This window comes from Somniosus microcephalus, unplaced genomic scaffold (genome assembly GCF_052327205.1).
Source record: "Somniosus microcephalus isolate GS21.2 unplaced genomic scaffold, FLI_Smic_1.0 unresolved_chr7, whole genome shotgun sequence".
NCBI classification, from domain to species: domain Eukaryota; kingdom Metazoa; phylum Chordata; class Chondrichthyes; order Squaliformes; family Somniosidae; genus Somniosus; species Somniosus microcephalus.
In genome coordinates, this window is record NW_028225185.1 from 39,483,217 (window position 1) to 39,506,356 (window position 23,140).

General features: G+C 55.1%; 1 protein-coding gene across 4 annotated transcripts in view; it reads left to right on the forward strand.

Moving 5' to 3' along the window:
• Nucleotides 1-16,186, forward strand: part of ndnl2 (necdin-like 2) — a 33,977-nt gene extending 17,791 nt beyond the window's left edge. For all 4 annotated transcript variants that reach the window (XM_085979003.1, XM_085979004.1, XM_085979000.1 and 1 more), the window contains 5 exons: nt 3,940-4,019; nt 7,804-7,846; nt 9,979-10,041; nt 12,430-12,544; nt 15,369-16,186. In XM_085979003.1, coding sequence (XP_085835129.1) covers nt 3,940-4,019; nt 7,804-7,846; nt 9,979-10,041; nt 12,430-12,544; nt 15,369-15,452 — 385 coding nt within the window. In that variant the 3' untranslated portion in view covers nt 15,453-16,186. The remainder of the gene's footprint in view (nt 1-3,939; nt 4,020-7,803; nt 7,847-9,978; nt 10,042-12,429; nt 12,545-15,368) is intronic.
• The last annotated feature ends 6,954 nt before the right edge of the window (nt 16,187-23,140 follow it).

Genomic DNA, 23,140 nt, shown 5'->3' on the forward strand with positions numbered 1-23,140 from the left:
ACACCTCACTGCCATAGAGTGCAATTGGTTCAATTACTGATTTGAAAATTTTGAGCCAAATGCTAATTGGGATTTCTATTTGGATTGACTTTTTTAATGGCATAGAAAGCCCTTCTTGCTTTCTCTTTCAGTCCATTCACAGCCAGTTTGAAATTTCCACTCTCGGCCCATCGCCCCGTCCCCCTCTCCCTGAACGAGATCTCCCCTCAGTCCCATTCCCCTCTCTGGGCCCATCGCCCCCGTCCCCCTCTCCCTGAACGAGCTCTCCCCTCAGTCCCATTCCCCTCTCTGGGCCCATCGCCCCGTCCCCCTCTCCCTGAACGAGCTCTCCCCTCAGTCCCATTCCCCTCTCTGGGCCCATCGCCCCCGTCCCCCTCTCCCTGAACGAGCTCTCCCCTCAGTCCCATTCCCCTCTCTGGGCCCATCGCCCCGTCCCCCTCTCCCTGAACGAGCTCTCCCCTCAGTCCCATTCCTCTCGGTCCATGGCCCCGTCCCCCCTCTCCCTGAACGAGCTCTCCCCTCAGTCCCATTCCTCTCGGCCCATCGCCCCGTCCCCCTCTCCCTGAACGAGCTGTCCCCTCAGTCCCATTCCTCTCTCTGGGCCCATCGCCCCCGTCCCCCTCTCCCTGAACGAGCTCTCCCCTCAGTCCCATTCCTCTCTCTGGGCCCATCGCCCCGTCCCCCCTCTCCCTGAACGAGCTCTCCCCTCAGTCCCATTCCCCTCTCTGGGCCCATCGCCCCGTCCCCCCTCTCCCTGAACGAGCTCTCCCCTCAGTCCCATTCCCCTCTCTGGGCCCATCGCCCCGTCCCCCTCTCCCTGAACGAGCTCTCCCCTCAGTCCCATTCCTCTCTCTGGGCCCATCGCCCCGTCCCCCTCTCCCTGAACGAGCTCTCCCCTCAGTCCCATTCCCCTCTCTGGGCCCATCGCCCCCGTCCCCCTCTCCCTGAACGAGCTCTCCCCTCAGTCCCATTCCTCTCTCTGGGCCCATCGCCCCGTCCCCCCTCTCCCTGAACGAGCTCTCCCCTCAGTCCCATTCCCCTCTCTGGGCCCATCGCCCCGTCCCCCTCTCCCTGAACGAGCTCTCCCCTCAGTCCCATTCCTTTCTCTGGGCCCATGGCCCCGTCCCCCCTCTCCCTGAACGAGCTCTCCCCTCAGTCCCATTCCTCTCTCTGGGCCCATCGCCCCGTCCCCCTCTCCCTGAACGAGCTCTCCCCTCAGTCCCATTCCTCTCTCTGGGCCCATCGCCCCGTCCCCCCTCTCCCTGAACGAGCTCTCCCCTCAGTCCCATTCCCCTCTCTGGGCCCATCGCCCCGTCCCCCTCTCCCTGAACGAGCTCTCCCCTCAGTCCCATTCCCCTCTCTGGGCCCATCGCCCCGTCCCCCCTCTCCCTGAACGAGCTCTCCCCTCAGTCCCATTCCCCTCTCTGGGCCCATCGCCCCGTCCCCCCTCTCCCTGAACGAGCTCTCCCCTCAGTCCCATTCCCCTCTCTGGGCCCATCGCCCCGTCCCCCCTCTCCCTGAACGAGCTCTCCCCTCAGTCCCATTCCTCTCTCTGGGCCCATTGCCCCGTCCCCCCTCTCCCTGAACGAGCTCTCCCCTCAGTCCCATTCCTCTCTCTGGGTCCATCGCCCCGTCCCCCTCTCCCTGAACGAGCTCTCCCCTCAGTCCCATTCCTCTCTCTGGGCCCATCGCCCCGTCCCCCCTCTCCCTGAACGAGCTCTCCCCTCAGTCCCATTCCTCTCTCTGGGCCCATCGCCCCGTCCCCCCTCTCCCTGAACGAGCTCTCCCCTCAGTCCCATTCCTCTCTCTGGGTCCATCGCCCCGTCCCCCTCTCCCTGAACGAGCTCTCCCCTCAGTCCCATTCCTCTCTCTGGGCCCATCGCCCCGTCCCCCCTCTCCGTGAACGAGCTCTCCCCTCAGTCCCATTCCTCTCTCTGGGCCCATCGCCCCGTCCCCCCTCTCCCTGAACGAGCTCTCCCCTCAGTCCCATTCCCCTCTCTGGGCCCATCGCCCCCGTCCCCCCTCTCCCTGAACGAGCTCTCCCCTCAGTCCCATTCCCCTCTCTGGGCCCATCGCCCCGTCCCCCTCTCCCTGAACGAGCTCTCCCCTCAGTCCCATTCCCCTCTCTGGGCCCATCGCCCCGTCCCCCCTCTCCCTGAACGAGCTCTCCCCTCAGTCCCATTCCTCTCGGTCCATGGCCCCGTCCCCCTCTCCCTGAACGAGCTCTCCTTTACCTATTCCGCACACCTCTCTCTAGTTGCCGACTCAGTAACTTGTGCAAATAGTTTTTTGCAGTTTTACCTTGAGGAAACCTCTCCTAATTTCGAACCTTCTATCAGAACTCCCCTTTATCTTCTCTGGTCCCCCCTCACAACTAAAACCTCTCGCCCTCGGCAGCCATCCCTCTGGCTAGCCTCTAAAAATTGTTCGGTAGAAAGTGCAAAGGTCGGTGGGACCTTCTAATAAAACTATGCGCTCCAAGGGGTCTGAGCTCGGGTGGAGTAGATTTTGTAGCTCTCAAATGCACTGTTAGTTGCTGAGAGGATGTTTCCCCCCCTGGGCTGGAGAGTCTAGAACCAGGGGTCACAGTCTCAGGATAAGGGGTCGGCCATTTTGGACTGAGATGAGGAGGAATTTCTTCACTCAGAGGGCGGTGAATCTTTGGAATTCTCTGCCCCAGAGGGCTGAGGTTGCTCAGTCGTCGAGTATATTCAAGGCTGAGATCGAGAGATTTTTGGACTCGAGGGGAATCAAGGGATCGGGCGGGAAAGTGGAGTTGAGGGCGAAGATCAGCCACGATCTCATTGAATGGCGGAGCAGGCTCGAGGGGCCGAATGGCCGACTCCTGCTCCTAATTCTTATGTTCTTGTACTTCCGTGCCACGTGTGATTCGCAGCTGATGAGAGAGACAAGTGACTTCTTGTTGTGATCCGTGCAAATGTAGCTGTTAAGCTGAGTAGGACTCTGGATATTTTCCCCCTCCTCTCCTTCCTGCAGGAGGTAGCAGTCTGTGCGCAACCTCTCCTTGGAGCAGAGAAGGTTAAGGGGAGATTGACCAGAATGGTACCAGGGATGAGGGACTTCAGTGACGTGGAGAGACTGGAGAAGCTGGGGTTGTTCTCCTTAGAGCAGAGAAGGTTCAGGGGAGATTGACCAGAATGGTACCAGGGATGAGGGACTTCAGTGATGTGGAGAGACTGGAGAAGCTGGGATTGTTCTCCTTAGAGCAGAGAAGGTTAAGGGGAGATTGACCAGAATGGTACCAGGGATGAGGGACTTCAGTGACGTGGAGAGACTGGAGAAGCTGGGATTGTTCTCCTTGGAGCAGAGAAGGTTAAGGGGAGATTGACCAGAATGGTTCCAGGGATGAGGGACTTCAGTGATGTGGAGAGACTGGAGAAGCTGGGGTTGTTTTCCTTGGAGCAGAGAAGGTTAAGTGGAGATTTAATAGAGGTGTTCAAAATTACAAATGTGTTTTGATAGAGTAGACAGGGAGCAACTGTTTCCAGTGTCAGGAGGGTCGGTAACCAGAGGACACAGATTGAAGATAATCAGTAAAAGAACCAGAGGGGAGATGAGGAGAATGTTTTTACGCAGCGAGTTGTTGTGATCAGGAATGCACTGCCTGAAAGGGCGGTGGGAGCAGATTCAATAGTAACTTTCAAAAGGGGGAATTGGAGAAATACTTGAAGGGGGAAAATCGCCGGGCTGTGGGGAAAAAGCAGGGGGGAGTGGGACTGATTGGAGAGCTCGTTCAAAGAGCCGGCACAGGCACGATGGGCCGAATGGCCTCCTGTGCTGTTTCATTCTATCTTCCTGTGTCCCCATATTGCGTTTGTAATCCTCCTCCTCACGGCACAGTGGGTTTGGGCACCTTGATCTGTTTTGTAACCCGCCAGCTTAAATCAAAACATTGGGACTCCCTTTTTTCTTTTACAGGGGAGAAGCGACGCCCAAAATGGGACTCCTGATGGTCATCCTCTCCATCATCTTCATGAAGGGCAACGTGGTGAAAGACTGTAAGGAACTTTCTAAATCGCTTGCGTTTCGACTCTAGCCTGCCGCCAAGATAAGCCTGCGGGCGTTCCGGCTGCTGTGCCCAAGCCGGTAGCTTTCAAAACCCGCGTCGCACTTGGAAGCCGCCCGCTCGCTCCCCAGGAACGCCAAACTTCTGAACCACTGTGTCAACTGCCTAGGTGGTGCTCCATGGCCTCCTTGCCCCCCTCATCCCTATCTCTGTAACCTGCCCCAGCCCCTACAACCCTCCGAGATCTCTGCGCTCCTCCAATTCCATCGCTCCACCATTGGCGACCGCGTCAGGGCCCCCGAGCTCTGGAATTCCCTCCCTAAACCTCTCCGCCTCTCTCTCCTCCTTTAAGATGTTCCTTAAAACCGGCCTCTCTGACCAAGCTTTTGATCACCTGTCCCTAATATCTCCTCATGTGGCTGGGTGTTAATTTTTGTTTGATAATCGCTCCTGTGAAGGGCCTTGGGACGTTTTACTATGTTAAAGGTGCTATATAAATGCGAGTTGTTGTTGAAAGATTCAGCAGTGCGCTAGAGAGTCAACAAAATGGAGGAGACAGAATCCTTGAGCCACGTGTGGGGTCATTTTCAACCTCGGTGTCGGAGTACTATCGTGGGGGAACAGACCCCCCTGCCCGGTGTCGAACCCGCCCGATTTTTCGTCCCTTTTTTTAAAATTCATTTTTTTTAATGGGATGTGAGCGTCGCTGGCGAGGCCGGCACTTATTGCCTGACCCTAATCGCCCTTGAGAAGGTGGTGGTGAGCCGCCTTCTTGAACCGCTGCAGTCCCGTGTGGTGAAGGTACTCGCACAGCGCTGTTAGGGAGGGAGTTCCAGGATTTTGACCCAGCGACGATGAAGGAACGCAGATATATTTCCAAGTCAGGATGGTGTGTGACTCGGAGGGGAACTTGGAAGTGGTGGTTTTCCCATGCGCCTGCTGTCCTTGTCCTTCTAGGTGGAAGAGGTCGCGGGTTTGGGAGGTGCTGCCGAAGAAGCCTTGGCGAGTTGCTGCAGTGCATCTTGTAGATGGTACACACTGCAGCCACGGTGCGCCGGTGGTGGAGGGTGTGAATGTTTAAGGTGGTGGGACGGGGTGCCGATCAAGCGGGCTGCTTTGTCCTGGATGGTGTCGAGCTTCTCGAGTGTTGTTGGAGCTGCAACTCATCCAGGCAAGTGGAGAGTATTCCATCACACTCCTGACTTGGGCCTTGTAGATGGTGGAAAGGCTTTGGGGAGTCAGGAGGTGAGACCCTCACCGCAGAATACCCAGCCTCTGACCTGCTCTTGTTGGCACAGTATTTATGTGGCTGGTCCAGTTAAGTTTCTGGACAATGGTGTGCATCCACGTTGACTACATATCAGTCAGTCCCTTACCCCCCACTAAGTGACTCTGGCACTAGTACAGATTAGAATCTGTTCCTTTAGCCCCCGCAGGGACCCTGTGGCTGAATCCCCCCGCCCTGTTCCAAGGAGTTGAGTGAGTGGAACGAGTCCAGGACCCTGTCTGTGTCCTCCATCCCAAACAGGACGAAGACTCTTGTTTTCACCCGCGGCCCCGTTTGGCAGACCGGTGCGTTTCGAGGTCTCTTGCTTGTAACTGGTTTTTGCGGTAGCCAATTTCCCATGGCCCCTGCCGCGGTCGCCATTTATTGTAAGTGGTTTCGCCCCGCCCGTAGCGAGCACGCAAACCCCCTTACTACAGGAAACTTTCGATTAACCGGCACCTAAATAACCGGAAATGTCGGTTAACCGGCAAAATTCAGGAGTAGGTTCAGGTAACTTTTATTACTTGCCTTCCTCCATGTGTTGCTGTGCAAGGGTGTGGCTGCAGCTATTGCTAAGCTACAGAGACGCTTGCAACTTGTGCCCATTGTTTTGAACCTGCTGCTAAGCAACAGGGTTTGTTGCTTAGCTCCGTATCTTTTACTATAGCGTTCGGTTATCCGGGATTTTTGATGAACCGGCACCACGTCGGTCCCGTCTGTGCCGGATAAAAAAAAGTTTCCTGTACAAGTTCTGGACGATAGGGGTTACTGAGGACAGATTTGAACACGGACGGCGTTTTCGGGCTCACCCGTACAGTGTTTATTAAGGTTAACAAAAACCACTCCACCCGCATACAGTACGAGCGGTGTGAACACAACAGTACAGTTTAAAACAGTACAACCCTGACTTGTCCAACAAGCCCCTGCCGTGCTGACTTACCACGGCCTAAAAAACACCCTCCCGTGAACTAAACCATCACAGGACCCTTCCGACGCTAAACTCCCTCTGGTTTGGTAAGAACATACAGGCACCCCCCCCCCCCCTCACACAGCTAAGTGATCTTGTGGGTGTGCAGGCTTGGCAATGCTCACCTAGATTGCCCCTTTTGATCTTGCTTGCAGCTTCCTCCCGTACGTCTCGGCTACCTGGTTCCGTACCGGCCTTGCGGCATGCGAGTCCCAGTCTGAGTCGAAGTCCGTCTCGGTTGGAAGAGCAAGGCTCTGCTCCACCTTGACGTTCCGTTGTGTGGAGGGCAGGAGAGCGAGCTATCCAAACTGCTCTCTGATATACCCCTCCAATACACCGACCGCTGCCTGTGGTATTAATGGACACATGGCCTGGGGGAATGGTTTTCGATCTCTTTTCGATCTTCCTGCCGATTAACTGAACGAGTTCACCTTGACTAGAACAATGAGTCGTCAGCCTTGTTAATCAAGACTTGGGAATGGGCCCCTCGGACCATTGTTCCCAAGTACAGTTTCTTTCCATACGAATGAGTCGTCTCCAGCTTGAGTGGGTTTTACACTGCTCCCCCCCCCGCCCCTCCCCCCCCAACCCAAACAGCCTGTCCAGTTTTTAATAGGGGTTAAAATACCAAAAATCCATGAAGTCTGCGTCGACTGCTACACGCTACAGACACACACGCTCGGTACGGTGCTGCACTTTCCCCCTCGTCCCCGTGAGAGAGGTCAGCGATTGCACTTAACGACGAGATATTTTGGGAAGTGAAGGAAAGAAAGGTCTCGCATTTCTCCAGCGCCTTTCACCACCTCCGGACGTCCCAAAGCGCTTCACAACCAATGAAGTTTAGGGGTACGGTAGCATAGCGGTTCTGTTACTGGGCTAGTAATCCAGAGGCCTGGACTGATGATCCAGAGACGCGAGTTCGCAATCCCACCACGGCAGCCGGGGAATTTAAATTCAGTGAATTAAATAAACCCGGAATAAAAAGCTAGCGTCAGTAATGGTGACCATGATTGTCGTAAAAACCCGTCTGGTTCACTAATGTCCTTTCAGGGAAGGAAATCTACCGTCCTTACCCGGTCTGGCCGATATGTGACTCCAGACCCACAGCAACGTTGGTTGACTCTTAACTGCTCCTCCGAAATGGCCGAGCGAACCACTCAAGTTGTATTCAAGGAGGCGGCTCACCGCCACCTTCTCGAGGGCGATTAGGGACGGGCAGTAAATGCCGGCCTCGCCAGCGACGCCCACATCCCGTGAATGAATTAAAAATAAAAAAAAGAACTATCTTTGCTCTGTGCGTAAATTGGCTGCCGCGTTTCCCACATTACAACAGTGACCACACTTCCAAAAAAAAAAGTCCTTCGTTGGCGGTGAAGCACTTTGGGACGTCCTGAGGTGGTGAAAGACGCCAGAGAAGCTCTTTTTACCGGGTGTCACACCGTGTCGATGTAGCAGCGGACTGCGTCTTCTGAAGGGTTGGGTGCTCTTCAAAGTTCTAGCGAACCAGTGTTTAAAGTTCTCTCTCTCTCGCCTTCTCCCCAGCTCTGCTGTGGCACACTCTGAAAAAGCTCCGGGTCGATCCCAGGTAACGCCCAACTAACGTTGTTCTACTTGACGTTTTACACCAAGGCCGGGGATTTGAATTTGGCGGGAGCGGGAGACGGGGGGTGGCTGCTGGCTGATACGCCTGCTCCCCGCTGCAGTTGATCCACGGCCCTGCGCGCCCCCTATTCATAAGAAACCGGAGCAGGAATAGGCCCCTTGGCCCCTCGAGCCTGCTCCGCCATTCAATAAGATCGTGGCCGATCTCGGGCTCAAAGCCACTTCCCCGCCCGCTCCCCATAACCCTTCACTCCCTTATCTTGCAAAAATCTGCCTATCTCCACCCTAATGACCCGGCCTCCGCGGCTCTCTGGGGCACAGAATTCCACAGATTTACGACCCTCTGAGAGAAGAAATTCCTCCTCATCTCAGTTCTAAAAGGGCGACCCTTTATTCTGAGACTGTGCCCCCGAGTTCTAGATTTCCCCACGAGGGGAAACATCCTCTCTGCCTCTACCCTGTCAAGCCCCCTCAGTATCTTATATGTTTCAATAAGATCCCCTCTCATTCTTCTAAACTCCGATGAGTATAGGCCCAACCTGCTCAACCTTTCTTCATAATTCAACCCCCTTCGTCCCAGGAATCAACCGAGTGAATCGTCCTGCTGGAGCGGACTGCTCCCGACCTCAAAATGCTCCCGAAGCGGGTCACAACCAATGAAGCAGGTTGTTGCCCTCTCTCACCTGCCCCGTACCAAACTCATTCGACCGCAGTCTCCGCTTTCCTCCCTCTGCCTCTGCACCGAGCGACGTCTCGCCCTCGGTGATTACAGCCTCCACCTCGGCGGCTCGTCTTGTCCTCTCTCCTCTTGAGTTCACCGCTCTCCTTTCCTCCCTTAATCTCTCCCTCCACATGAACTCTCGTAACATAGAAGATAGGAGCAGGAGGAGGCCATTCGGCCCCTCGAACCTGTTCCGCCATTTAATGAGATCATGGCTGATCATCCAAATTCAGTACCCTGTCCCTGCTTTCTCCCCATATCCCTTGATCTCTTTAGCCTTAAGAAATATATCCAACTCCTTCTTGAATATATTTAATGAATTGGCCTCTACTGCCTTGTGTGGTAGAGAATTCCACAGGTTCACCACTCTCTGGGTGAAGAAATTCCTCCTCATCTCTGTCCTAAATGGCTTACCCCTTATCCTTAGACTGTGACCCCTGGTTCTGGACTCCCCCGCCATCGGGAACAGCCTTCCTGCATCTAGTCTGTCTAGTCCTGTTAGAATTTTATAAGTTTCAATGAGATCCCCTCTCATTCTTCTAAACTCCAGCGAGTACAAGCCCAATCGACCCAATCTCTCCTCATACGTCATTCCTGCCATCCCAGTTAGCAGTGTGGTGAATCTTCGCTGAACTCTCTCCATGGCAAGAACACCCTCAGATAAGGCGACCAAAACTGCACACAGTACTCAAGATGTGGTCTCACCAAGGCCCTGTACAACTGCAGCAAGACATCCTTGCTCCTGTACTCGAACCCTCTTGCTACGAAGGCCAACATACCATTTGCCTTCTTAACCGCCTGCTGCACCTGCATGCTTACCTTCAGCGACTGGTGCACAAGGACACCCAGGTCTCGTTGCACTTCCCCTTCTCCCAATCTATTGCCGTTCAGATAATAATCTGCCTTCCTGTTTTTGACACCAAAGTGGATAACCTCACATTTATCCACGTTATATTGCATCTGCCATGCTTCTGCCCAATCGCCCAGTAACCACATACACGGCCACCAATGTGGCCCCGAATTTATTTTCGGGGCCACGCAGTCCATTTTGCACTGGGAAGCCGGCTGCGCGGGGAACTCGAGACGACCGTGTGGCTGTGCCGCTTAAAGGGAACATTGACGACCACCCCCACCATCTTGTCACCTCATGTGCCCTCTCTACCCCCCACTCTAACTATCACCGATCAGGCAATCTCTGATCGTTCCCTGACATCGCTCGCTCCGCTAAAGGCGCTATAGCAATGTAAATTGTTGTTGTACTGGCCAATTTGATTCTCTTTTTAAAAAAAAAAAGAAAGCGAGACTGGGTCCGAACTGACCCGTCACTTCTGAAAACCCAGGCATTCAATCACAGAGTCTCACCGTTGTGTGTCGGTGTTTGTCCTTCCCTTTAGTGAGCGGCACGACGACTTTGGGGACGTGAAGAAGCTCATCACCGAGGAGTTTGTCAAACAGAAGTGAGTGCTGCAGATCCGCGTAGAGGGAGCTTTACTCTGTATCTAACCCGTGCTGTACCTGCCCTGGGAGTGTTTGATGGGGACAGTGTAGAGGGAGCTTTACTCTGTATCTAACCCGTGCTGTACCTGCCCTGGGAGTGTTTGATGGGACAGTGTAGAGGGAGCTTTACTCTGTATCTAACCCGTGCTGTACCTGCCCTGGGAGTGTTTGATGGGACAGTGTAGAGGGAGCTTTACTCTGTATCTAACCCGTGCTGTACCTGCCCTGGGAGTGTTTGATGGGGACAGTGTAGAGGGAGCTTTACTCTGTATCTAACCCGTGCTGTACCTGCCCTGGGAGTGTTTGATGGGACAGTGTAGAGGGAGCTTTACTTTGTATCTAACCCGTGCTGTACCTGCTCTGGGAGTGTTTGATGGGACAGTGTAGAGGGAGCTTTACTCTGTATCTAACCCGTGCTGTACCTGCCCTGGGAGTGTTTGATGGGACAGTGTAGAGGGAGCTTTACTCTGTATCTAACCCGTGCTGTACCTGCCCTGGGAGTGTTTGATGGGACAGTGTAGAGGGAGCTTTACTCTGTATCTAACCCGTGCTGTACCTGCCCTGGAAATGTTTGATGGGACAGTGTAGAGGGAGCTTTACTCTGTATCTAACCCGTGCTGTACCTGCCCCGGGAGTGTTTGATGGGACAGTGTAGAGGGAGCTTTACTCTGTATCTAACCCGTGCTGTACCTGCCCTGGGAGTGTTTGATGGGACAGTGTAGAGGGAGCTTTACTCTGTATCTAACCCGTGCTGTACCTGCCCTGGGAGTGTTGATGGGACAGTGTAGAGGGAGCTTTACTCTGTATCTAACCCGTGCTGTACCTGCCCTGGGAGTGTTTGATGGGGACAGTGTAGAGGGAGCTTTACTCTGTATCTAACCCCTGCTGTACCTGCCCTGGGAGTGTTTGATGGGACAGTGTAGAGGGAGCTTTACTCTGTATCTAATCCATGCTGTACCTGCCCTGGGAGTGTTTGATGGGACAGTGTAGAGGGAGCTTTACTCTGTATCTAACCTGTGCTGTACCTGCCCTGGAGTGTTTGATGGGACAGTGTAGAGGGAGCTTTACTCTGTATCTAACCCGTGCTGTACCTGCCCTGGGAGTGTTTGATGGGACAGTGTAGAGGGAGCTTTACTCTGTATCTAACCCGTGCTGTACCTGCCCTGGGAGTGTTGATGGGACAGTGTAGAGGGAGCTTTACTCTGTATCTAACCCGTGCTGTACCTGCCCTGGGATTGTTTGATGGGACAGTGTAGAGGGAGCTTTACTCTGTATCTAACCCGTGCTGTACCTGCCCTGGGAGTGTTTGATGGGGACAGTGTAGAGGGAGCTTTACTCTGTATCTAACCCGTGCTGTACCTGCCCTGGGAGTGTTTGATGGGACAGTGTAGAGGGAGCTTTACTCTGTATCTAATCCATGCTGTACCTGCCCTGGGAGTGTTTGATGGGACAGTGTAGAGGGAGCTTTACTCTGTATCTAACCTGTGCTGTACCTGCCCTGGAGTGTTTGATGGGACAGTGTAGAGGGAGCTTTACTCTGTATCTAACCCGTGCTGTACCTGCCCTGGGAGTGTTTGATGGGGACAGTGTAGAGGGAGCTTTACTCTGTATCTAACCCGTGCTGTACCTGCCCTGGGAGTGTTTGATGGGACAGTGTAGAGGGAGCTTTACTCTGTATCTAATCCATGCTGTACCTGCCCTGGGAGTGTTTGATGGGACAGTGTAGAGGGAGCTTTACTCTGTATCTAACCTGTGCTGTACTAGCCCGGGAACACCGATATAATCCATGTCCTACACCTGAGCTGGGGATGAAGACCAATAGCTTTGGGCACACTTTATGGTAGTGACTGTTGCTGAGTGCATCAGGACAGAATTGATGAATTCTGCCCAGTCAGATCCGATGGGGAAATGCCACCCTTCAAACACATCTGTGGAGTGGTACAAATCAGGAGGTGAAATGTGCAGAGTGCAAGAAAGTTCTCTTTTAATCCGAGTACTTCTTTACCTTGGGAGAAAAGAAGGGCTGGACGTCAGGAAGATCTTTGGATTCGACTCGAACAGTATTTAGGGCTTTGTCGAGGAGTCTGCCACAGTTTACCATCCAACTGAGGCGACCAGCTTGGCTGCATTTAAGGGGAAGCTAGATAAACACGAGGGAGAAATGAATCGAAGGTTATGGTGATGGGGTGAGATGAGGAGGGGGCGGGAGGAGGCTCGAGTGGAGCAGAAACACCGGCTCGGAGCAGAGGGGCCGAACGGCCTGTTTCTGTGGTGTCGGCTCGATAGAATTATATGTAACTGACGGCGTCTTTACTGGTGCCTGCCTCTCTCTCTCCTTCCCCCTTTAGGTACCTGGATTATTCTCGAGTTCCTCACACAGACCCCGTGGAGTACGACTTCCGCTGGGGACCCCGAGCTTCGAAAGAGACCTCCAAGTTGAAGGTCCTGGAGTTTGTTGCCAAGGTACAAATGCTTGAGAGTCGAACGTGGTGGTTAAGGGGACCGTGGTGGGGGGAGGGAGAGGCAAGGAGGTAGGATCAGCAACTCTGTGGATCAGTTCCATACCGCTGTGACCAGGCTGTGATTGCTGCAGCTGCTACCTTCAGCTTAGATCAAATGAAAACTGGATGGAAAACTCAGGGACAATGAGATTCCACATTCTGAGGGCCACCTAATATAAAGCGTGAGCTCCACGGGCAGAATGGCTGCCCCCTCCCTGAACACCCACCTTGGCCACCATCTGTCAAGATGCCATGGCCTTGGAGAGAGTGCAGAGTTCATTGACAACTATGTACCAGGGATGAGGGATTTCAGTGATGTGGAGAGACTGGAGAAGCTGAGATTGTTCTCCTTAGAGCAGAGAAGGTTAAGGGGAGATTGACCAGAATGGTACCAGGGATGAGGGATTTCAGTGATGTGGAGAGACTGGAGAAGCTGGGGTTGTTCTCCTTAGAGCAGAGAAGGTTAAGGGGAGATTGACCAGAATGGTACCAGGGATGGGGGACTTCAGTGATGTGGAGAGACTCGAGAAGCTGGGGTTGTTCTCCTTAGAGCAGAGAAGGTTAAGGGGAGATTGACCAGAATGGTACCAGGGATGAGGGACTTCAGTGATGTGGAGAGACTGGAGAAGCTGGGGTTGTTCTCCTTAGAGCAGAGAAGGTTAAGGGGAGATTGACCAGAATGGTACCAGGGATGAGGGATTTCAGTGATGTGGAGAGACTGGAGAAGCTGGGGTTGTTCTCCTTAGAGCAGAGAAGGTTAAGGGGAGATTGACCAGAATGGTACCAGGGATGAGGGACTTCAGTGATGTGGAGAGACTGGAGAAGCTGGGATTGTTCTCCTTAGAGCAGAGAAGGTTAAGGGAAGATTGACCAGAATGGTACCAGGGATGAGGGGCTTCAGTGATGCGGAGAGACTGGAGAAGCTGGGGTTGTTCTCCTTAGAGCAGAGAAGGTTAAGGGGAGATTGACCAGAATGGTACCAGGGATGGGGGACTTCAGTGATGTGGAGAGACTGGAGAAGCTGGGATTGTTCTCCTTAGAGCAGAGAAGGTTAAGGGGAGATTGACCAGAATGGTACCAGGGATGAGGGACTTCAGTGATGTGGAGAGACTGGAGAAGCTGGGATTGTTCTCCTTAGAGCAGAGAAGGTTAAGGGGAGATTGACCAGAATGGTACCAGGGATGAGGGACTTCAGTGATGTGGAGAGACTGGAGAAGCTGGGGTTGTTCTCCTTGGAGCAGAGAAGGTTAAGGGGAGATTGACCAGAATGATACCAGGGATGAGGGACTTCAGTGATGTGGAGAGACTGGAGAAGCTGGGATTGTTCTCCTTAGAGCAGAGAAGGTTAAGGGGAGATTGACCAGAATGGTACCAGGGGATGAGGGACTTCAGTGATGTGGAGAGACTGGAGAAGCTGGGGTTGTTCTCCTTAGAGCAGAGAAGGTTAAGGGGAGATTGACCAGAATGGTACCAGGGATGAGGGACTTCAGTGATGTGGAGAGACTGGAGAAGCTGGGATTGTTCTCCTTAGAGCAGAGAAGGTTAAGGGGAGATTGACCAGAATGGTACCAGGGATGAGGGACTTCAGTGATGTGGAGAGACTGGAGAAGCTGGGATTGTTCTCCTTAGAGCAGAGAAGGTTAAGGAGAGATTGACCAGAATGGTACCAGGGATGAGGGACTTCAGTGATGCGGAGAGACTGGAGAAGCTGGGATTGTTCTCTTTGGAGCAGAGAAGGTTAAGGGGAGATTTAATAGAGGTGTTCAAAATCATGAGGAGTTTTGATGGAGTAAATAAGGAGAAACTGTTTCCAGTGTCAGGAGGGTCGGTAACCAGAGGACACAGATTGAAGATAATCGGTAAAAGAACCAGAGGGGAGATGAGGAGAATGTTTTTTACGCAGCGAGTTGTTGTGATCTGGAACGCGCTGCCTGAAAGGGCGGTGGGAGCAGAATCAATAGTAACTTTCAAAAGGGGGAATTGGAGAAATACTTGACGGGGAGAAATGTGCCGGGCTGTGGGGAAAGAGCAGGGGGGAGTGGGACTGATTGGAGAGCTGGTTCAAAGAGCCGGCACAGGCACGACGGGCCGAATGGCCTCCTCCTGTGCGGTGCGATTCCACATCACGGAAGACCTCTCCTGGTCCCTCAATACCTCCTCTCTGGTGAAGAAGGCCCAGCAGCGCCTATATTTCCTAAGGAGGCTGAAGGGATGTAATCTGTCACCCCTGATCCTCTCTAACTTCTACCGCTGCACTATAGAGAGCATCCTGACAAACTGTATCACAGTATGGTATGGCAGCTGTAGCTACTATGACCGGAAAGCCCTGCAGCGGGTAGTCAAAACTGCCCAACGCATTACCGGCACCCGGCTACCGACCATAGAGCACATATACCAGAAACGCTGTTTACGGAGGTCACGGTCCATCATCAAAGACCCTACCCACCCCAGCCACAGTCTGTTCGCCCTCCTGCCATCTGGGAGACGCTACAGATGCATTCGCACCCGTACGACCAGATTTAGGAACAGCTTCTTTCCCAGGGCTGTCATCCTACTGAACTCCACAAATAAACTCTAAAGCCTGCACATCTGCCAATGCACTTTATTATGGTTATGTTTATGTTAATGTATTACAAGCCAAATGTATGTTGAATGTTTAAATGTCTTAATCTAAATGTACACTCTCGGGAGCCGCAAGCCTACATTTCGTTGTACTGCACTTGTGCACTAACAATGACAATAAAAGTTGAGTATGATTATTATTATTCTCCTTTTTTGGTTCACAGATGCACAACAACCAGGATCCGAAAACGTGGGCTACGCAGTACAAAGAGGCGCAGCAGGAGGCGGCAGCGTCTGCAAAGCATTAAACCGACGAGCCGATCGCCCGCCCCGCCCCTCCCCTCCCTCCGTGCCAGGAGTTGGACTCTTGTGTTTTACCTCTGGAGTGTCCCATCACGGGCCGACGTGCGAAGCTCGAGAAGGCAAGGGCGCTGCACACAACAGTGGACCCCCCCCCCACTTTGCAAATACCTGCCCTCGTGTGTGGGCTCCTTGACGTGACCGCCGTCATCGGGAGAACCGTGGCCACTCGGCCCCTCCTCTCACTCAGCCTGCCGCCTAGCACGAGCCCCCCTCCCCACCCGCGACGGACGGGCGCCGATGTTCCCCCTAATTTTTCTTTGCATTGAAAAAGCCGGCTGCGCGGGTCCCCCCCGGAGCGCCACGAGCCTTAAAGGGAACGTTGGCTTTTTAACTTAAGCGGGTGTGTGCGGTACGAATCTGTAAATAAGAAAAGGCTTGGGGGGGGGAGAGAGGCTACAGTGACACATTCCAGCTACGGGAGCTCTCCCCCCACCCAAGGTGCCAATTCTTTCTGGGTACTCTCTGCCCCGCTCCGTATTTCCTGTCGTTGCACGGTCTTAGGGAGCGTTGTCAAGTCTACAACACGAGGGCGTTGCCGTAGCTTTTTATTTTTTTTACGGGTTGAAGATGTTGCCTCGCATCTTCGGATTTCAGGCAGCTCGCGTTTGTACTTCCTCGCTGTATCGGTTCTTGTTTGTGTGTGTTTACGATTAAATTGATGTTTTTGTCTTGACTTTCATCCAACGTGCCTGTCTTGTGAGATTATCTGCCCCGCAGGCTGCTTTCCCCTCTCTTTCTCCCCCCCCCCCCAACACTTCCGACCAGTGTTTCTCACGCAATGGGGTGCAGATGCAGCCCGCCTGTCTCTCGCCCGAGTCTGCAGTGGGGTCCACCCCCGTCACCAGGCTGAGGGGGATCTTGGTCTTTATCTGAAGGGGTGGAAGGGATGTTGCAGCTGTACGGAGCTCTGTTTAGACCCCCTCTGGAGTAACTGTGTTCAGTTCTGGGCCCTGCGCCTCGGGAAGGACATCTCGGCCTCGGAGGGGGTGCAGTGCAGATTCACCAGATGATACTGGGGCTAAAAGGGTTAAATCCCGAGGACAGGTTGCACAGACTGGGCTTGTGTTCCCTCGAGTGTAGAAGATTAAGGGGTGATCTGATCGAGGTGTTTGAGATGATTAAAGGATCCGATCGGGTCGATCGAGAGAGAAACTATTTCCTCTGGTGGGGGGAGTCCAGAACAAGGGGGCAGAACCTTCAAATTAGAGCCAGGCCGTTCAGGGGTGATGTCAGGAAGCACTTCTTCACACAAAGGGTGGTGGAAATCTGGAACTCTCTCCCCCAAAGAGCTGTCGAGGGTGGGGGTCAATTGGAGCTTTCAAAACTGAGATTGATAGATTTTTGTTGGGTAAGGGTATCGAGGGTTACGGAACCAAAACGGGTAGATGGAGTGAAGATACAGATGAGCCGTGATCTGATTGAATGGTGGAACAGGCTCGAGGGGCTGAATGGCCTCCTCCTGTTCCTAATGTAACAGGCTCGTGGGGCTGAATGGCCTCCTCCTGTTCCTAATGTAACAGGCTCGAGGGGGCTGAATGGCCTCCTCCTGTTCCTAATGTAACAGGCTCGAGGGGGCTGAACGGCCTCCTCCTGTTCCTAATGTAACAGGCTCGAGGGGGCTGAATGGTCTCCTCCTGTTCCTAATGTAACAGGCTCGAGGGGCTGAACGGCCTCCTGCTGTTCCTAATGTAACAGGCTCGTGGGGCTGAACGGCCTCCTCCTGTTCCTAATGTAACAGGCTCGAAGGGGCTGAATGGTCTCCTCCTGTTCCTAATGTAACAGGCTCGAGGGGCTGAACGGCCTCCTGCTGTTCCTAATGTAACAGGCTCGTGGGGCTGAACGGCCTCCTCCTGATCCTAATGTCACAGGCTCGAGGGGCTGAACGGCCTCCTCCTGTTCCTAATGTAACAGGCTCGAGGGGGCTGAATGGTCTCCTCCTGTTCCTAATGTAACAGGCTCGAGGGGCTGAACGGCCTCCTGCTGTTCCTAATGTAACAGGCTCGTGGGGCTGAATGGCCTCCTCCTGTTCCTAATGTAACAGGCTCGAGGGGGCTGAATGGCCTCCTCCTGTTCCTAATGTAACAGGCTCGAGGGGCCGAATGGGCCTCCTCCTGTTCCTAATGTAACAGGCTCGAGGGGCTGAACGGCCTCCTGCTGTTCCTAATGTAACAGGCTCGTGGGGCTGAATGGCCTCCTCCTGTTCCTAATGTAACAGGCTCAAGGGGGCTGAATGGCCTCCTCCTGTTCCTAATGTAACAGGCTTGAGGGGCTGAATGGCCTCCTCCTGTTCCTAATGTAACAGGCTCGAGGGGGCTGAATGGCCTCCTCCTGTTCCTAATGTAACAGGCTTGAGGGGCTGAATGGCCTCCTCCTGTTCCTAATGTAACAGGCTCGAGGGGGCTGAACGGCCTCCTCCTGTTCCTAATGTAACAGGCTTGAGGGGCTGAATGGCCTCCTCCTGATCCTAATGTAACAGGCTCGAGGGGCTGAACGGCCTCCTGTTCCTAATGTCACAGGCTCGAGGAGCTGAATGGCCTCCTCCTGTTCCTAATGTAACAGGCTCGAGGGGCTGATCGGCCTCCTCCTGTTCCTAATGTAACAGGCTCGAGGGGGCTGAATGGTCTCCTCCTGTTCCTAATGTAACAGGCTCGAGGGGGCTGAATGGTCTCCTCCTGTTCCTAATGTAACAGGCTCGAGGGGCTGAATGGCCTCCTCCTGTTCCTAAAGTAACAGGCTCGAGGGGGCTGAATGGCCTCCTGTTCCTAATGTAATAGGCTCGAGGGGCTGAACGGCCTCATCCTGTTCCTAATGTAACAGGCTCGAGGGGGCTGAATGGCCTCCTCCTGTTCCTAATGTAACAGGCTCCTCCTGTTCCTAATGTAACAGGCTCGATGGGGCTGAACGGCCTGTTCCTACTGTAACAGGCTCGAGGGGCTGAACGGCCTCCTTCTGTTCCTAATGTAACAGGCTTGAGGGGCTGAACGGCCTCCTCCTGTTCCTAATGTAACAGGCTCGAGGGGCTGAATGGCCTCCTCCTGTTCCTAATGTAACAGGCTCGAGGGGCTGAAGGCCTCCTCCTGTTCCTAATGTAACAGGCTCGAGGGGCTGAACGGCCTCCTCCTGTTCCTAATGTAACAGGCTCGAGGAGCTGAATGGCCTCCTCCTGTTCCTAATGTAACAGGCTCGAGGGGCTGAACGGCCTCCTCCTGTTCCTAATGTAACAGGCTCGAGGGGGCAAGAGTGGAACCAGTTGATCCCATCGTGTGTCAGCTGTGGCTCAGTGGGCAGCACTCTTGTGGGTTCAAGACCCCACCCCAGAGACATGAGCTCAAAAATCTAGGCTGACACTCCCAGTGCAGTGCTGAGGGAGGCCCCACTGTTGGAGGGGCGGTACTGATGGAGCGCCACACTGTCGGAGGGGCAGTACTGAGGGAGCGCCGCACTGTCGGAGGGGCAGTACTGAGGGAGTGCCGCACTGTCAGAGGGGCAGTACTGAGGGAGCGCCACACTGTCGGAGGGGCAGTACTGAGGGAGCGCCGCACTGTCGGAGGGGCAGTACTGAGGGAGCGCCACACTGTCGGAGGGGCGGTACTGAGGGAGCGCCGCACTGTCGGAGGGGCAGTACTGAGGGAGCGCTGCACTGTCGGAGGGGCGGTAGTGAGGGAGCTCCGCACTGTCGGAGGGGCGGTACTGAGGGAGCGCCGCACTGTCGGAGGGGCAGTACTGAGGGAGCGCTGCACTGTCGGAGGGGCGGTAGTGAGGGAGCTCCGCACTGTCGGAGGGGCAGTACTGAGGGAGCGCCGCACTGTCGGAGGGGCGGTACTGAGGGAGCGCCGCACTGTCGGAGGGGCAGTACTGAGGGAGCGCCGCACTGTCGGAGGGGCGGTACTGAGGGAGCGCCGCACTGTCGGAGGGGCAGTACTGAGGGAGCGCCGCACTGTCGGAGGGGCGGTACTGAGGGAGCGCCGCACTGTCAGAGGGGCAGTACTGAGGGAGCGCCACACTGTCGGAGGGGCAGTACTGAGGGAGCGCCGCACTGTCGGAGGGGCAGTACTGAGGGAGCGCCACACTGTCGGAGGGGCGGTACTGAGGGAGCGCCGCACTGTCGGAGGGGCAGTACTGAGGGAGCGCTGCACTGTCGGAGGGGCGGTAGTGAGGGAGCTCCGCACTGTCGGAGGGGCGGTACTGAGGGAGCGCCGCACTGTCGGAGGGGCAGTACTGAGGGAGCGCTGCACTGTCGGAGGGGCGGTAGTGAGGGAGCTCCGCACTGTCGGAGGGGCAGTACTGAGGGAGCGCCGCACTGTCGGAGGGGCGGTACTGAGGGAGCGCCGCACTGTCGGAGGGGCAGTACTGAGGGAGCGCCGCACTGTCGGAGGGGCGGTACTGAGGGAGCGCCGCACTGTCGGAGGGGCAGTACTGAGGGAGCGCCGCACTGTCGGAGGGGCGGTACTGAGGGAGCGCCGCACTGTCGGAGGGGCGGTACTGAGGGAGCGCCGCACTGTTGGAGGTGCCGTCTTTTGGGATGAGACGTTAAACCCGAGGCCCCCGTCTGCCCTCTCAGGTGGATGTAAAAGATCCCACCGTCTGCCCTCTCAGGTGGATGTAAAAAGTCCCACGGCCACTATTGGAAGAAGAGCAGGGGGGAGTTTTCCCCGGTGTCCTGGGGCCAATATTTATCCCTCAACCAACATCATTAAATAACATGATCTGGTCATTTATCACATTGCTGTTTGTGGGAGCTTGCTGTGCGCAAATTGGCTGCTGCGTTTCCTACATTACAACAGTGACCGGAGGCAGCGTTGGTGGTACCTGCAAATCCATTGGCAGGATAGGCGCACCAACGTCGGTGTTTTTGCTCAGGCCAACATCCCCAGCATCGAAGCTTTGACCACGCTCGATCAGCTCCGATGGACGGGCCACATTGTCCGCATGCCCGATACGAGACTCCCAAAAACAAGCGCTCTACTCGGAGCTCCGGCACGGCAAGAGAGCCCCAGGTGGGCAGAGGAAACACTTCAAGGACACCCTCCTTAAAATAGCGCAACGTCCCCACCGACACCTGGGAATCCCTGGCCCAAGATCGCACAAAGTGGAGGAGAAGCGTCCGGGAAGGCGCCGAACACCTCGAGTCTCTTCGCCGGGAGCAAGCGGAAGCCAAGCGCAGGCAGCGCAAGGAGCGCACGTCAACCCAAGCACCCCACCCACCCGCCCCTTCAACCACCGTCTGCCCCACCTGTGACAGAGACTGTCGGTCCCGCATTGGACTCATCAGTCACCCGAGAACTCATTGTTAGTGTGGAAGCAAGTCATCCTCGGTTCCGAGGGACTGCCTCGGAAAAAGAGACAACAGTGACTGCACTTCAATAAAAGCCCTTCATTGGCTGTGACGCGCCTGGGGACGTCCTGAGGTGGTGAAAGTCGCTGGAGAAATGCGAGTTTCTTTTTGTATTATCCGGGGGTGTTTGGAGAGGGACGGAGTTAAATGTTTGGTTGCTCTGCACTACTGGGTTCAGCAGCCACCAGGTTGGTGCCCGGATTATGTGATCACCATTCACTCTTCAATCAAAAGTCCAACGGTTCAGAGAGAGGGAGAGAGCGGAAGCAGAAAAATCAATGGAATGTGCGAGTTGAATTTGATTCTTATCGAACTGGTTAATTTTCAGAAAGGCATGAACTGGAACAGAACTGTCCGGTGTTCCTATTTTTTTTATGCTTGAGAACGTATTGCTCGATATCCCCTGCTGGCTCAGTGACTGACCTAAGCCAATTAGATCAAGAACCGTAGCATCTCTTTGAAAGAGCTATCCACTTTCCCAACCCTTGACCCGCCTCATGTCATCTGTGGCTCAGTGGGTCCCACTCTCCCACTTGTGAGTCAGAAGGTCGTGGGTTCGAGCCAGAGACTCGAGCCCTGTAATCCAGGCCTGACGCTCCCCCGGTGCCAGTACTGAGGAAGCGGCGCACTGCTGGAGGGGCGTTACTGAGGGAGTGCCGCACTGTCAGAGGGGCGTTACTGAGGGAGCGCCGCACTGTCGGAGGGGCGGTACTGAGGGAACGCCGCACTGTCGGAGGGGCAGTACTGAGGGAAGGCCACACTGTCGGAGGGGCAGTACTGAGGGAGCGCCGCACTGTCGGCGGGGCGGTACTGAGGGAGCGCCGCACTGTCGGAGGGGCGGTACTGAGGGAGCGCCGCACTGTCGGAGGGGCATTACTGAGGGAGAGCCGCACTGTCGGAGGGGCGGTACTGAGGGAGTATTACACTGTCGGAGGGGCAGTACTGAGGGAGCACCGCACTGTCGGAGGGGCGGTACTGAGGGAGTATTACACTGTCGGAGGGGCGGTACTGAGGGAGCACCGCACTGTCGGAGGGGCGGTACTGAGGGAGTATTACACTGTCGGAGGGGCGGTACTGAGGGAACGCCGCACTGTCGGAGGGGCGGTACTGAGGGAACGCCGCACTGTCGGAGGGGCGGTACTGAGGGAGCGCCGCACTGTCGGAGGGGCGGTACTAAGGGAGCCCCGCACTGTCGGAGGGGCGGTACTGAGGGAGTATTACAGTGTCAGAGGGGTGGTACTGAGGGAGCACCGCACTGTCGGAGGGGCGGTACTGAGGGAGCACCGCACTGTCGGAGGGGCGGTACTGAGGGAGCGCCGCACTGTCGGAGGGGCGGTACTGAGGGAGCGCCGCACTGTCGGAGGGGCAGTACTGAGGGAGCGCCGCACTGTCGGAGGGGCGGTACTGAGGGAGCGCCGCACTGTCGGAGGGGCAGTACTGAGGGAGTGCCGCACTGTCGGAGGGGCGGTACTGAGGGAGCCCCGCACTGTCGGAGGGGCGGTACTGAGGGAGCGCCGCACTGTCGGAGGGGTGGTACTGAGGGAGTATTACACTGTCGGAGGGGTGGTACTGAGGGTGCGCCGCACTGTCGGAGGGGCGGTACTGAGGGAGCGCCGCACTGTCGGAGGGGCGGTACTGAGGGAACGCCGCACTGTCGGAGGGGCGGTACTGAGGGAACGCCGCACTGTCGGAGGGGCAGTACTGAGGGAGCGCCGCACTGTCGGAGGGGCGGTACTGAGGGAGTGCCGCACTGTCGGAGGTGCCGTCTTTCGGGTGAGACATTAAACCGAGGCCCTGACTGCCCTCTCAGGTCGACGTAAAAGATCCCATGGCACTATGTCGAAGAAGAGTCGGGGAGCTAATATTCATCCTTCAACCAACGTAACAAAAAACAGATGATCTGCTCATTATCACATTGCTGTTTGTGGGAGCTTGCTGTGCGCTAATTGGCTGCTGCGTTTCCCACATTACAACAGTGACCCCACTTCAATAGTACTTCCTTGGCTGTGAAGCGCTTTGGGACGTCCGGTGGTCGTGAAAGGTGCTATATAAATGCAAGTCTTTCTTTCTCTCACTTTCTCCCTCTCTAACTATCTCTCTTTCCCTCTCTCTTTGCTTCTTTCAGCTTGTAATTAAAAGAAAAAACAAAGAGTATCAGAAGTGATCAAACACATAACTACTGCCCTCGCGCCACCAGCTAGATGCAGATTATATTGCAGCTGGGGCCTGTTTACAAACCGGGGGCAAAGTGCTGTTTGCCGAAGCTCTTTTCCCCTGACCTCCAGTCCCCCAGGCCCT